The 14,991-nt window shown below is 44.0% G+C and overlaps 1 protein-coding gene across 1 annotated transcript; it reads right to left on the bottom strand.

Annotated features, from left to right (window-relative positions):
• Positions 1 to 769: 769 nt before the first annotated feature.
• On the bottom strand, positions 770 to 14,948 carry LOC145335631 (uncharacterized). Its single transcript, XM_080181435.1, has 5 exons — positions 13,558 to 14,948; positions 8,124 to 8,257; positions 4,674 to 5,691; positions 2,802 to 2,827; positions 770 to 2,659 (listed from the first exon to the last, which is right to left on the bottom strand). Exons 1-5 carry the CDS (start codon positions 14,901 to 14,903, stop codon positions 2,067 to 2,069), a joined length of 3,117 nt encoding a protein of 1,038 aa, XP_080037561.1. The 5' UTR covers positions 14,904 to 14,948; the 3' UTR covers positions 770 to 2,066.
• Between the last annotated feature and the right edge of the window lie 43 nt (positions 14,949 to 14,991).

The raw sequence follows: 14,991 nt of genomic DNA, 5'->3' as shown, positions 1-14,991 counted from the left end.
ATCTGTAGTGTTTTGGATGATGGTCTTGATCCAGTTTTGAACGCCTTGCTCACATTTCCTCTCATCCTGCCTTGTTCGAATGAAAAGATTCCCAATTTCTCTTCATGGGAAAATGAAATTGGGACTAAGTTAGAAGAAAACATTTCATTTCAGCGACGGAGTCTGCTGCCCGAAAGCTTCTGGGAGCAGGTTCAACAATAACTTTCAAAAGAGAGTTGGAGAAATGTTTGAAGGGAAAGTATTTCTGCAGCTGTGGGGAAACAGCAGATGAGTGGGATTAATGGATTGCTCTTCCAAAGAGCTGGCAGTGACACCAATGGCAGAATGGCTCCTTTCTGAGCTGTAGTGAATCTGTTCTGCACCATGTGCCATGGCCTTCCTGGTGTCAGATCCCCAAAACCTGACTCAATTCTCAAACAGCAGCTAAACCGTTGTTGAGAAATTTATTTTATGAAATGTAGGATGATTTTTTCAAACACACCCTCCAGCTTGAATGATTTCCGTATCTAAACTCTTTATAATTTGAGATATGGGGGTCTAATGTTTTGTGCATTGGGGGAGGAGCGGTTTAGTCTGAGTTAGAGACTCAAACAGGCTCTTTACTGCAGACAGCTCACCATGACAACACTGATAAGACATTCCATTGCACAGAATTGACTCAGAAACCCCTGTCTGAGGCCCGGATGTACTCAGTACCCATTGATGATTTGTACTGAATCAGTGACTTTAAGGCTGGTGTTACTAATTTGAAATAAACCCATTCAAAATAATTTATAAAAGTCTTTATTAGTATATCAGGTGGAGGAGTTCACAGGAGTCTGTTAACCTCTGGAACAATGATACAACAGAGTGAGGGACAGATATGATCGAGAAACTTGAGGAGGGAATATCAGAAATACCACCACTCCAGCACCTTGTGACTTCACACATGTTTCAGAGCTCCTAGACATGGAACAGAGGCTCCTTTAGAGTCAGGAAGAACAATGGTGAATGCTGGAATCATGCTGTCAAATCAGAGATTGGTGTAAAACTGGGATCTGTTCCTGACCGATAAGTTTCCAGTCTGAAAATGACTGTAGTAATTATTCTCTTATGATTTAATGTGTTTGTGTGATAGTCTAGTATCAGTAAGGCTGGTGTTATTAATTTAAAATAAAGCCATTTTAAACAAATTTGAAAAGTCTGCATTAAAATATCAAGACAGTAAAATTTCAGAAACCTGTTAACCACTGGTACAATTGTCAACAGACACAGGATCTCCAGAGAAGGAGCTGCAGTATGTTTCCAGGAATTCCGTTTTATTGAGAAGTAACAGGACATGAGGCAAGGGAACAATTAAAACAATCAGCTCACACGGGGAAGGTGATGGTCAGCAACTTAGTGAGAATAGAGTGAAGGGAGCAGAGGGTGAGTCTCACGGAGAAGGTGAGCTCTGGAGGGGATGAGAGGAGATAGGAGAAAAACTAAAGAAAGAGGCAAGTTCAAGGCTCAGGGAAGAAGGAGATTTTAGAGACAGTTTGGCCCAATGGAAGGGAACGAATCAGCAGAGGCAGCTGATCAGATTGTCTCAATCTTAGTGACAAAGAAGCTCCATGAGCTCCTCACTCTTGTTGGAGGAAACGGGGGAGGGAGAGAATTTCAAAAGGAACTAACTTATGTTGGTGACAATAAAAGGACTTGTCACACTATGTTTAACACAAAGCTGATTTATTTGTCCTTTATCCAGAATATTAATCTCTATCTGAAATGGAACTCATTAACATCAGAAACAGACCCAAAGAACATAGTTCAGTCCTGGATGTTATTAACAGAAGAATCCAATCTCAGTAATTACATGTGAACTCTCAGGTATGTTAATAGGTTGGGTAAACAGATAAATCCCTTCCTACACACTGAGCAGTGAACAGCCTCTCCCCAGCATCAGTGTGCTGGTTTACAGTGAGTTGAGATGATTGTCTGAACTCAGTCCTACAGCGAGAGCATCTGAATAGTCTCTTATCAGTGTGAACACATTGACGGGACATCGGTCCCTCCAATCTTCCACGGCACTTCCTGGAGTTGAGCCTTCAAACACATTTCTTATCAGTGTGACTGCGCTGGTGTTTCCGCAGGTTGGCTAACCGAGTGAATCCTTTCCCACACTCGGGGCAGGTGAATGGTTTCTCCCCAGTGTGAACTCGCTCATGTGCCAGTAGGTTCGATGAGTGAGTGAATCCCATCCCACAGTCAGAGCAGAGGAATGGCCTCTCCCCGGTGTGAACTCTCCGGTGGTTCAGCAGGTTGTATGAATGAGTGAATCGCTTTCCACAGTCAGAGCAGATGAACGGCTTCTCCCCAGTGTGAATTCGCTGATGTGTCACCAGACTGGATGACTGAGTGAATCCCTTCCCACACACGGGACAGGTGAACTGTCGTTCCCCAGTGTGATTTCGCCCATGAGCTTTCAGTTCAAATGGGTAACTGAATCCCTTCCCACAGTCCCCACATTTATAGGGTCTCTTTCCAGTGTGAACGTGCTTGTGTCTCAACAGGCCAGATGATCGGCTGTAGCCTTGCCCACACTCAGAACACGTGTACGGTTTCTCCCCACTCTGAACAGTGCTTTTACTTTCCATGTTCAAATTCTGATGATACTGAAGTTCTGATGAATTGGGTGACTCTCAGATCCTGAGGTGATGTTCAAATTTCCCAACTGTAAATCTTCAACTTCCAATACCCCTGTGAAATTGATTTAAAACAGAAAAAAGGGAATGAGAGAGAAGCCACAAAACACAAAGGCAGGTTGTGAAATTGAGCTGAACGAATCTGGTAATTTGTGAAGCTGGCACTAGGAAAAAATGACCACGAAAACTGCTTGACTGTCACAAAAACCCAACTGGCCTCTATGGGAGGTGAGAGAAAGAGGTGAAGGAGAGGGATTTTTTATATCTACAAGACATACTAAGAGAGTAGTCAGCAAAGCAAATTTGACCCCGAGCTTCATAAAGTGTGATATTGACATATAAACAGGGAAGTTATTCTGAATATTTATAAAGCTCTGGGCACCACTTAAGACCCCACCCCTCATTCACTCTGATTGGTTGGAGGATGAGCCGCTCCCCCTCGGTTCTCTTCCTATTGGTTCGAATCTGCCATCAATCAGCCCCCGGGCATTGTGACATGGGGCACGTGCAGTGCGGCTCATGTCCAGGGACAGACACTTGTTAGTTTCACCTTCAGGCGGGAAGGAGGTGGTTAAGCAGAGGCAGCGTTAGGGGCAGTAAGTGGGAGGGGAGGCCTCAACATTCAGGGCAAACTCCATTCATCAGGGTCTGGATATTATCAGCCTTTGAGTTTAAGAGTTGAGTTCCAGCTCATTACCATTTACTTTTTAAAAGAAGTCCTCATTTTCCCTGTCTCTCTTTCCAAAATCTTAAAACTGTGTTCATAAGTTTGTAAGATATAGGAGCAGAATTAGGCCATTCGGCCTGTCGCGTTTTCTCTGCCATTTGATCATGGCTGATATGCTCCTCATCCTCATTTTCCTGCTTTCTCCCCATAACCCATTACCAATTAAAAATCTGTCTAACTCCTCCTTAAAATTTACTCACTATCCCAGCATCCACCGCACCTTGGGGTAGTGAATTCCACAGATTCACAGCCCTTTGGGAGAAATGGCTTTGCCTCAACTCTATCTTAAATTTGCTATCCCTTATCCTTAGACTATGACCTCTCATCCTAGAATGCCCCACAAGAGAAAGTATCTGCTCCACATCTACTTCATCCACACCTTTTATAATCTTGTATACCTTAATTTGATCTTCCCTCATTCTTCTAAATTCCAGAGAATATAAATTGGAAAAAATTGTTCAGAGTGCGACCAACTCCGCACTCCGAATGAGGATGGATAAAAGACAGCACACCTGTTTGTGTGGAGTTTGCACATTCTCCTCTTGTCTGCGTGGGTTTCCTCTGGGTGCTCCGGTTTCCTCCCACAATCCAAAGATTTGCGGGTCAGGTTGATTGGACATGCTACAGAATTGCCCCGTAGCGTCCTGAGATGTGTAGGTTAGAGGGATTAGTGGGTAACTATGGAGGGATATGGGAGTAGGGCCTGGGTGGGATTGTGGTTGGTGCAGACTCAATGGGCCCAGTGGCCTCCTTCTGCACTGTAGGGATTCTATGATTCTTCTATGACCTGCAGTGGTAGGAAAAAGATTATTTACGATCCAGTATAAAGTTAATGTACTATATAGAAACTAAGGGCAGGCCATTTGAGTCTCTCCACCATTCAATATGATCATGGCTGATCCTCTATCTCAATGCTACATCCTCCCCATACCACCTGAAGCCATTACAATCTAAAACAAAAACTATCTCTTCCTTGAATATATTCAGTGATTTGAATTCCGCAGCCTTCTGTGATAGAGAATTCCCCACGTTCACTGTCCTTTGCATTAAGAATGTTTTCCTCATCTCAGTCTCATCTGACAGCTGCTTTCGTGGATCATTTCCATGGAAATGTGCCATCGCTCAAAGGGAATCAGCCACTGGAATGAAAATTGGGGGACCGGCCAGTCCAACAGCAAGAAACCCTCTGCCCTCCCACTTCACCAACTGTCAGAATGAACATGCTTCAGTCCTGGATATGATTAACAGCAGCAATAACAGCAGAATCCAACTCCTGTCATCACTTGTGAACTGGTTGATGTTTCAACAAGGTGGATAACTGAGTGAATCCCTTCCCACACACAGAGCAGGTAAATGGCTTCTCTCCAGTGTGGATTCGCTGATGTGACAGCAGGGTGGATGACTGAGTGAATCCCTTCCCACAGTTAGAGCAGGTGAATGGTCTCTCCCCAGTGTGAACTCGCTGGTGTATCAGTAGCGTGGATGTCCGAGTGAATCCCTTCCCACAGTCAGAACAGGTAAATGGTCTCTCTCCAGTGTGAACTCGCTGGTGTGTCTGCAGCGCAGATAAATCACTGAATCCCTTCTCACACTCTGAGCAGGTAAATGGCCTCTCCCCAGTGTGAACTCGCTGGTGTCTCAGCAGGTGGAACAACCGAATGAACCCCTTTCCACACACAGAGCAGGTGAATGGCTTCTCCCCAGTGTGAACTCGCTGATGTGTCAGCAGGGTGGCTAACTGGGTGAATCCCTTCCCACAATTGGAACAGGTAAATGGTCTCTCCCCAGTGTGAACTCGCTGGTGTGTCAGCAGAGTGGATGACCGAGAGAATCCCTTCCCACAATTGGAGCAGACGAATGGTCTCTCCCCAGTGTGAACTCTTTTGTGTCTCAGCAGGCTGGAGGAATCTCCGAATCCTTTCCCGCACACGGAGCAGGTGAACGGTCTCTCCCCAGTGTGAACGAGCTGGTGTGTCAGCAGATGGGAGGACTGAGTGAATCCCTTCCCACAACTGGAACAGGTGAACAGTCTCTCCCCAGTGTGAACTCGCTGGTGTTTCAGCAAGTTGGAAGACTGATTGAATCCTTTCCCACAATTGGAGCAGGTGAACGGTTTCTCCCCAGTGTGAACTCGCTGGTGTGCCAGTAGGGTGGAGGAATCTGCGAATCCTTTCCCACAATTGGAGCAGGTGAACGGTTTCTCCCCAGTGTGACGGCGTCGATGTGTTTCCAGCCCAGATGGGAATCTGAATCCCTTTCCACAATCCCCACATTTCCATGGTTTTCCCATGGTGTGGGTGTCTCAGTGCTTTTCCTGTCACTCTGATGGTTTCCCCATCGTAATGAATGACTCCATCAGAGCTTGATGTGAAGTTTTGTTTGAGATTTCGGATGGCAAATCCTCCCCTTTTAATATCCTGTAAAAGGAGTTTACAAATGTCATCACAGTCAGTACAGCTCAGAAATTGAGAAAATCCTAGTTGCTGTGGAACATTCTTTCCTCACTGGTTTAAAGTGAATAATGAATTTAAAACATCATTGCGGGTCAGCAAATCAATCAAAATGCTCACATAGGAGTGGAATTTATCTCCAGATGTACAGAAATCAGAAATAGTGAAATTATGTTCAATTCATACAGAATTTTAAGAATCCGTAGAACGCTTGCAGTGCAGGAAATGTATCAAGTCTGCACCGATGACTTGGATGAATGAACATGGTTCAATCCTAGACGTGATTAACAGCAGCAATAACAGCAGAATTCAACCCCTGTCATCACTTGTGAACTTGCTAATGTCTCAGCAGGTGGAATGACTGAGTGAATCCCTTCCCATAGTCAGAACAGATAAATGGCCCCTCACCAACGTGAACTCACTGATGTGTCAGCAGGTGGAATGACCGACTGAACCCTCCACACACACAGTGCAGGTGATCAGCCTTTCCCCAGTGTGAACTTGCTGGTGAATCACACCAGCCCCAGAGCCATGGAATCTCGCACAGATAACAGAGCACAGCACTAAAAACTCTGAACTGTAAATGAGTGTTCAATAATACTCACTTCTGGAACAATTTCACTATTTTCAAATTTAAACTTGCTGCTGGAGCCTGCAGCTGGAAAGATGTCAAAAGCACTGGAGTCAGAGAAAAATTGCAGTCTCTAAATCTTCTCACTCCCTTTAAAAGCAGATTACAAGAGTCATGTGTCAACTGTGGTTTGAAATTATGAGATAAACATTTTTCTTTGTTTGAGGTTGCTGTGTAAATCCTCCCCTTCTAAACCCCTGGAAAAGGAGTTTCCAAAATCCATCATTCAGTCCAGGATAGAAACAGGGAATATTCTCTCCTCCTATTTCCTAATGTAAGATTATTTAAGATCAATATGTTTAAATTGGAAGTAGTTCAGACAAGGTGCATTAAGCTGATTCGAGACACAAATGGGTTTGTTTTATGAAGAAAGTTTGGACAGGGTGTATCTATAATCAATGAATTTTACAGAAATGAGAGATGAACTTATTGAAGCATATAAAATTATCTGGGTGCTTGACAAAATAAGTCCTGAAAGGATGTTTCTCCTCAACGGTGAATTTAGAACAGGAGGTCATTTAAAAGTAAAGCTCTAAGACAAAGATGCTTGCCACATGAACACACCACCCTGACTTCCCGTCCACACATCCATCCTTAGCCTTTTGCAATGTTCAATTGAACCCCAAAGCAAACCAAAAGGACAGTACCTCATCTTCCGAATGGGCACTTTACAGCCTTCTGAACTGAACATTGAGTGAACAACTTTAGAGCATGAACTCTCTCCTCCTCACCGAATTTCCATTAGCTTTACTTAATTTTGTTTCTTTTTTTTCATCCACTTAAATCACTCTTCTTTCTCTCTTCCATTTTTCCACTCTCCTTTCTGTGCATCCCCCCTCCAAGCCAACTGCCTTAACCATCTATACCTCTGTTCTGCGATTCAAAACATTCTGATCTCTGAATGGACACTGCTAACCACTGTGCCACCATGGGCAGCACTGCTCTCACAGCGCCAGGGAGCTGGGTTCAATTCCTAGCTTGGGTCACTGTCTGAGTGGAGTTTGCACGTTCTCCCATGGCTGTGTGGGTTTCCTCCAGGTGCTCAGGTTTTCTCCCACAGTCCCCAGATGTGCAGGTTAGATGGATTGGCCATGCTAAATTGCCCTTTCGTGTCGGGGGAGGCTAGCTTCATAAATGCATGAGGTTATGGGGATAGGGCCTGGTGGGATTGTGATTGGTGTAGACTCGATGGGCCAAATGGCCACCTTCTGCACTGTAGGGTTCTATAATTCTCTGACTTTTAGCAACTTCTCAGCCATCTTTATCCTCATTTACATTCCCTTCAACCCATTCCACCCCATAGTATAATTTTTTTCTGATTCGCTTTACCCTTAGTTCTGACATAGGGTCATCCAGACTGGAAACATTGCCTCTATTCTCTCCCCACAGAAGCTGTCAGACCTGCAGAGATTTTCCAGCATTGTCTGCTTTAGCTCCGCCCACTGACCGCGCATGCGCTCTGCTCCGCGCTGAACAAAGATGGCGGCCACGGCACGGGGCCGGATCCCGGATAAAATCCCCGCAGCTGCAAACCCGGAACCCGCAGGCTCTTATTCGGACCTTGCGGCCTACAGCGGGTGTTTATGAAGCCTCTGCTGCCTCCCCACCCCGGCTCCCGGCTCCATTCCTCCCTCCGTCCCACTGACTCTCACCCGCTGAAAAAAACCGTCTCCGCCCTCGAAGGGCTCCGAGGGAAGTGACACTGCGCATGCTCCAGAGGCAGCATCGCGCATGCGTACTGGCCACCTGTGGAGTGAATCGGGCACTTTCACACCCGCAGCGAATGCTGGGTGATAATGGCACCACTTAAATCTCAAAGAGTGAATACAAATTAAAATTGTCAACATTTGAGATAAATTAACAAAATATTGTGAATTGGTGATCTGCTGTGCTCCATTTCTGGAAATTCTGCTGTGGATCACACAGATATTTAAGCTTTTCCCCTCTCACTCCTTCCTTGATGGTGCTCATTCTGGCTGGGTTCAATCGTGATGTGGAGATGCTGGCGTTGGACTGGGGTAAGCACAATAAGACGTCTCGCAATACCAGGTTAAAGTTCTTCAGATTTATTTGGTAGTGGACCTTCTCTGAGCTGCTTCTTACACATTTACATCCTTAAGGAGATGAATAATACTCCAACTGTGGTCACACCAGTGTTCTGTATAACTGATGAATAACGTCCCTTCTTTTGTAACTAATTCTTTTCACAATAAACAATAACATTGTTAACTTTCCTGATTACTTGCTGGACCTGCCTTTTGTGATTCATGCACAAATACACATAGATCCCTCTGAGTCCCTCACTGTTTTGATGATATACTTTGTTTTTATTCTTCCTACCAAGTTTTTGGAGTGTTCCTCCTTCAGGTGAGTGAAGAGTTGTGTTCAGAAACAGGACATACATAGACGCAGACTCAATTTACAAGATAATGGTTGGAATGCGAGTCTTTACGGGTGAACAAGTCTTTATAGGTACAGACAATGTGAGTGGAGAGAGGGTTAAGCACAGGTTAAGGAGATGTGAATTGTCTCCAGCCGGGACAGTTACTGAGATTTTGCAAGTCCAGGCAAGTTGTGGGGGTTCTCATTTCACAGCAGAAGTAATGTAATAACTTTCCAAAAAAAATCAAGAAGAATAATTTTGAAAAAAATTTGATTAGTTTCATACTGTCCAGTCGAGTTAGGATGGTTATTATTGTCAGAAACAAAACCTGACTCTCAGAATGAACATTGGTTCCGTCTAACTGGGTGGCATGGTGACACGGTGGCTAGCACTGCGGCCTCACAGTGTCAGGGACTCAGGTGCGATTCCTGGCTTGGGCCACTGTCTTGTGGAGTCAGCACATTCTCCCCGTGTCTGCGTAAGTTTCCTGTGGGTGCTTTGGTTTCCTCCCACATTCTGAAAAATATGCTGGTTAGGTGCATTGGCCATGTTAAATTCTCCCAAATTCAGTGTATCCGAACAGGCATTGGAGTGGGGTGACTAGGGGATTTTCTAAGTAACTTCATTACAGTGTTAATGTAAACCTACTTGTGACACTAATAAATAAACTTTAAAAAACCAGCAGTAATGACTGTAGAAGCCAATCTCTATAGTCACTTGTGATCTCACTGGTGTCTAACCAGGTTGGATGACTGAATGAATCTCTTCCCACACTCAAACTACTAATCCCCTGTGTGAGTTCACTGGTATCTCAACAGGTTGAAAGGGCAACTCCCTTCTCACAAATGGAGCAGGTGAATGACATCACCCTTGTGTGAATGAGCATAAGATCATAAGACATAGGAGGTTTGGAGAAAGGGGGGAGTGTGACATGGACTAAAGGAAGGTCTGTGATAGGGTGGAAGACAGAAGAGATTTAATGAGAGAAAAGTAAATCCCCCAGAGCCAGACAGAATGGAGATGGAGTGAGAAAAGAAACAAAAGCTGTGTCTGGAGGGCGAGGGCGGGGGGCTGTTGACTGAAAGAAAGAAAAATGAAACAATCAAAGATAAAGATACAGAATGGGCTGAGAGTTTACTCTCTGAAACTGTTGGACTGAATGTTGAGTTCAGAAGGCTGTAAAGTGTGGAGGGGTGGGTGAGTAGGAGGATGTTCTCCTGGATCTGCTCTAGACCCTGGTTAAAACATTAATCTGTGGATCCAGGATAAGAGGGCCTGAAGAGGAAGGCGGGGGTCACACTGATTGATTTTCTGTGGTCTTGTGTGTGCCAGGTGGCCCTGAAAAGGGAGATTCTGTTGGGACTTTGTTGTTGATTTTGGTCTTTTAGTTTGATTGAACTATAAGTTTGGGGAAACGAGGGGGAAGAGTGTTCCAGAGAAACTATATCCGTTATCTGTTTTGAATTTCTATTCTGCATTGACAGTGACACTGACACCGTCAACTCCTTTTTTTAAATTAGAAGGGAAGGATTTAATAACAGAAAATTAAAACCAAACATCAGATCAAAATCTGACAGGGTCACTCGATCCACCAGGACCTGAATTTCACAGAATCATGGTGCAGGAGACCATTTGACCTATCGTGTTTACACTGGCCCTCCAAATGAACATTATGGCTTATTGCCATTCTCCTGCCTTTTCTCCATACCCTTTGTTAGGGAACTTCACTAACTGTCCCATTCTTCACTCCCCCGAGAATCCAGACAAATATTTTCAAAGTTTAAAATTGGCCTTTATTTAATCTAATAGCAGGGGAAATCTGTTTCCACACGTGACATACAGGCTCCCAGAGCAAAGGAGTACAACAGCAACTATATCTTTAACATCAACTATAAGTCAAATCAAATACACACAAATCAAAGTTGTGAACTTATTCAAAGGTACTCAATATCCAATCCCAAATAATAGTTCTGATTACTTCATTTGTTTTCCACAATAGTGTTTTACCAATGACAGCAGCCCTACGCTTGCCGAATTACAATATTCAGTCAACAGGGCACATGTACAGAGTTACATTATCAATAAACACATGAATGTGGTCCTTGACTGTTTGGCAACCTGAGTGGTGACTTATGATTTCTGTCAAACACTGCAGTCCTGGGCTGTTATCTGAAAGCAGTGATGTTGTGGTTACAGCCCTCCTATGGTCCATCAAAGGCCCCATGTTGATTGTTTTTGCAGCTGTATCTTGCAGCTCGAGCAGTTTCTCAGGAACTTTGCTGCATTGAATGATTTTTAACACTTTTGCCATCTATCCTAGGTATTAGTGCAGTGGACCTTCTCTGAGCTGCTTCTTACACATTTACATCCTTAAGGAGATGAATAATACTCCAACTGTGGTCACACCAGTGTTCTGTATAACTGATGAATAACGTCCCTTCTTTTGTAACTAATTCTTTTCACAATAAACAATAACATTGTTAACTTTCCTGATTACTTGCTGGACCTGCCTTTTGTGATTCATGCACAAATACACATAGATCCCTCTGAGTCCCTCACTGTTTTGATGATATACTTTGTTTTTATTCTTCCTACCAAAATGGACAATTTCACATTTGTCCACATTTATATTATATTTACTGGTTCTTTGCCCACTCGCTTAACCTATGTCCCTTTATAGCCTCCTTACATCCATTTCATTACTTACTTTTCCAGCTAGCTTTATATCATCAGCAAATTTAACAACCATATCTTCAATTCCTTTATCGGAGTCATTGAGACAAATGGTAAAAAGGTTGAGGTCCCAGCATTGATCCCTGTGGCACACCACTCATCACATACAGCCAACTAGAAAAAAGACCTATTTATGCCAACCATTTCCTATTAACGAACCAATCTTCTTTCTGTGTCAATATGTTACCATTCCACCCCGCCCCATGAGGAGTTTTCATTTTCTGCAATAACCTTTGATGTGGTAGCTTACAAATGCATTCTGGAAATCTCAGTACATTCACCTTTATGCACCTCTGGTTCCCCTTTATCCACAGCACATGTGAATCCTTCAAAGAACTGAAAAAATAGATTGAATATGATTTCCCTTTCTCAAAACCGTGTTGACTCTCCTTCATAGCCTGATTTTTTTCTCACCACCATGCTGTAACATATTTAATAATAACTTCTAACATTTTTCCTATGACATGTTAACTGTTCTGTAGTTTCCTGCTTTTTGCCTCTCTCTTTTGAATAAAGGAGTTACATTTGCTACTTTCCAATCTAATGGAACTTCCACCAAAACCAGAGAATTTTGGAAAATTAAAAACAATGCATCAACGATCTCACCAGCCATTTCTACCCATCTTCAGCTGAAGAACAGCCACATGGCCTCAAAACATCAACTCTGTTTCTCCCTCCACAGATGCTGCCAGACCTGCTGAGTCTTTCCAGCATTTTCTGTTTTCAATTAAGATTATCAGTATCCACAGTACTTTGCTTCTAGTTTACGAGCTACTTCTTTTAAGAGCCTAGAATGGAGTACATCAAGGCCCAGGATTTGTCAGCCCACAGTTCCAACTATTTGCTCTGTACCACTTCATAAGTGACAGCAGTTTTCCTGAGTTTCTCCCTCCCTTCCACACCCTGATAGGATATAACTTCTATCCTCGATACTATCGGATAGAGTATTAAACTATAGTGAAGACTGATGCAGAATGCCTGTTGAATTCATCTTCCATCTCCTTACTTTCTGTTATTAATTCCCCAGAATCACTTTCTCCTGGACCAACATTCACTTTGTTAACTCTTTTTTATTTAAATATCCAGAGAAACATTTACTATCTATCTTTATATTTCTAACTGGCCTTCTCTCGTACGCGAATTCTTCTCTCCTTATTAATCTTTTTATCATTCTTTGCTGTTTATATTCTGTCTAGTTTTCTGACCTGCCACCCATCTTTGTGCAATTCTTTGCTTTTTTCTTTAAGTTTTATACTATCTTTAACTTTTCTAATGAACCACGATGGTGGATCCTCCCCTTGGAATTTTTCTTTCTCATTGGAATCTGTATCTGTTCTGGGTTTTCTGAAACATCCCTTTCAATATCTGCCACTGCACCTCTATTGACCTGTCCCTCAACCTCATTTGCCGGTTCACTTACACTGAACACAGCTCAGTCCTTGATGTGATTAACAGATAAATCTAATCACTGTGGTTAGTTGTAAACTCACTGGTGACTCAGCAGTGTGGATGGCCGACTGAATCTCTTCTGACTCAGGGCAGTTGAATGGTTTCTGAACTCACTGGTGTGTAGTCAGAAGACTGAGTGAATCCCTTCCCACACTCAGAGCGGATGAATGGCCTCCCCCCAGTGTGAGTGCACTGTTGAGTTTCTAGCTCTGACAAGTAACTGAGTCTCTCCTCAGAGTCTCCACATTTCCACGGTTTCTCCCTATTGTGACTGTGGTTGTGAATGGTGCTGTTTCCTTCCAGGTTCAGAATTCTCCACTGTTTAGCTTACGATAAATTGTGTGGCTCCATCCAATCCTGATCTGAGGTTTTGTTTGAGTTTCCTGATCCCAAATTCTCCCATTCTCAGACGAACTATATTAACACCGATAGCAGGGCTGGAGTCACTTTTCAGTTCAGCAGAACCAGACCCAAATGGACATGGTTCAGTCTGAATATGATTCACAGCAAAATTCAATCACAATAGTTCCTTGTGAATTCGCTGGTGTTTCAATAGATTTGATGACAGACTGAATCCCTTTCCACACACAGAGCAAGTGAATGGCTTCTCTCCACTGTGAACTCGTTGGTGAGCCTGCAGTGTGTGTGAGTGAGCAAAGCCCTTCCCACATTGGGAACAAGTGAACATCCTCTCCCCAGTGTGAATCCGTTGGTGTATTGCTAGGTTGGATGATTGACTAAATCCCTTCCCACACTGGGAACAGATGAACGGTTTCTCCCCAGTGTGAACTCGCTGGTGTGTCCACAGATTGCCTGAGTGTGCAAATCCCTTCCCACACTGGGAGCAGATGAAAGGCCTCTCCCCGGTGTGAGTTCGCTGGTGTGCCAGTAGGTGAGATGAGTCAGTGAATCGCTTCCCACATTGGGAGCAAGTTAACGGCCTCTCCCCAGTGTGAACTCGCAGGTGTATCAGGAGATTGGATGAGCGAGCAAATCCCTTCCCACACTGGGAGCAAGTGAATGGCTTTTCCCCAGTGTGAACTTGCTGGTGTAATGTTAGGTTAGATGACTGACTGAATGCCTTCCCACACACAGAACAGGTGAATGGTCTCTCCCCAGTGTGGGTCCTCTGGTGTATATGTAAACTGGATGACTGAGTGAATCCTTTCCCACACTGGAAGCAAATGAACGGTCTCTCCCCAGTGTGAATTCGCTGGTGTGTCAGCAGGTTGGCTGAGAGCGCGAATCTCCTCCCACATTGAGAACAGCTGAATGGCCTCTCCCCATTGTGAACGCGGTGGTGTTTTGTTAGCATGGATGATGCTTTGAAGCCCTTCCCACACACAGAGCAGGTGAATGGTCTCTCCTCACTGTGAATTCGCTGGTGCTTTGCTAGGTTTGATGACTGATTGAATCCCTTCCCACACACAGAGCAGGTGAACGGTTTCTCCCCCGTGTGAGTTCGCTTGTGCAAGGCTAGGCTGAATGACCGATTGAATGCCTTCCCACACACAGAGCAGGTGAATGGCCTCTCCTCAGTGTGAGCCCTCTGGTGAATATGTAAACTGGATGACTGAGTGAATCCTTTCCCACACTGGGAGCAGGTGAATGGCCTCTCCCCAGTGTGACTACGTAGATGAATTTCCAGCAAGGATGGGGATTTGAATCCCTTCTCACAGTCCCCACATTTCCACAACAGTTTCTCTCTGTTGTGACTGCAATTGTGTTCCAAAAGGTCAGATGATTGGCTGAAGTCTTGTCCACACACAGAACACGTGTATAGTTTCTCTCCACTGTGAATGGTGCTATTTTCTTCCATGTTCAAAACACATTGATATTCAGATTGCAATAAATTGGCTGGCTCCATAACTGATACCAAGCTTGGTTTCAGTTTCCAAACTGCAAAACCTCCTCTTCTAATACCCTGTGAAATTGATTTAAAATAGAAAAAGGAA

Source organism: Carcharhinus amblyrhynchos, unplaced genomic scaffold (genome assembly GCF_965287045.1).
Source record: "Carcharhinus amblyrhynchos unplaced genomic scaffold, sCarAmb.v2.hapA scaffold_39, whole genome shotgun sequence".
NCBI classification, from domain to species: Eukaryota; Metazoa; Chordata; class Chondrichthyes; order Carcharhiniformes; family Carcharhinidae; genus Carcharhinus; species Carcharhinus amblyrhynchos.
This window is presented reverse-complemented; position numbering and strand designations above follow the sequence as displayed.

Coding starts and splice junctions, on each gene's coding strand:
- LOC145335631 (XM_080181435.1), bottom strand. CDS start 14,903: ATGGAGCCAGCCAATTTATTGCAATCTGAATATCAATGTGTTTTGAAC. Junction 5,692..8,123: donor GAGACGGTTTTTTTCAGCGG/GTGAGAGTCAGT, acceptor AAAAGCACTGAG/ACACCCACACCATGGGAAAA. Junction 2,660..2,801: donor CTTCACAAATTACCAGATTC/GTTCAGCTCAAT, acceptor TCAGGATCTGAG/AGTCACCCAATTCATCAGAA.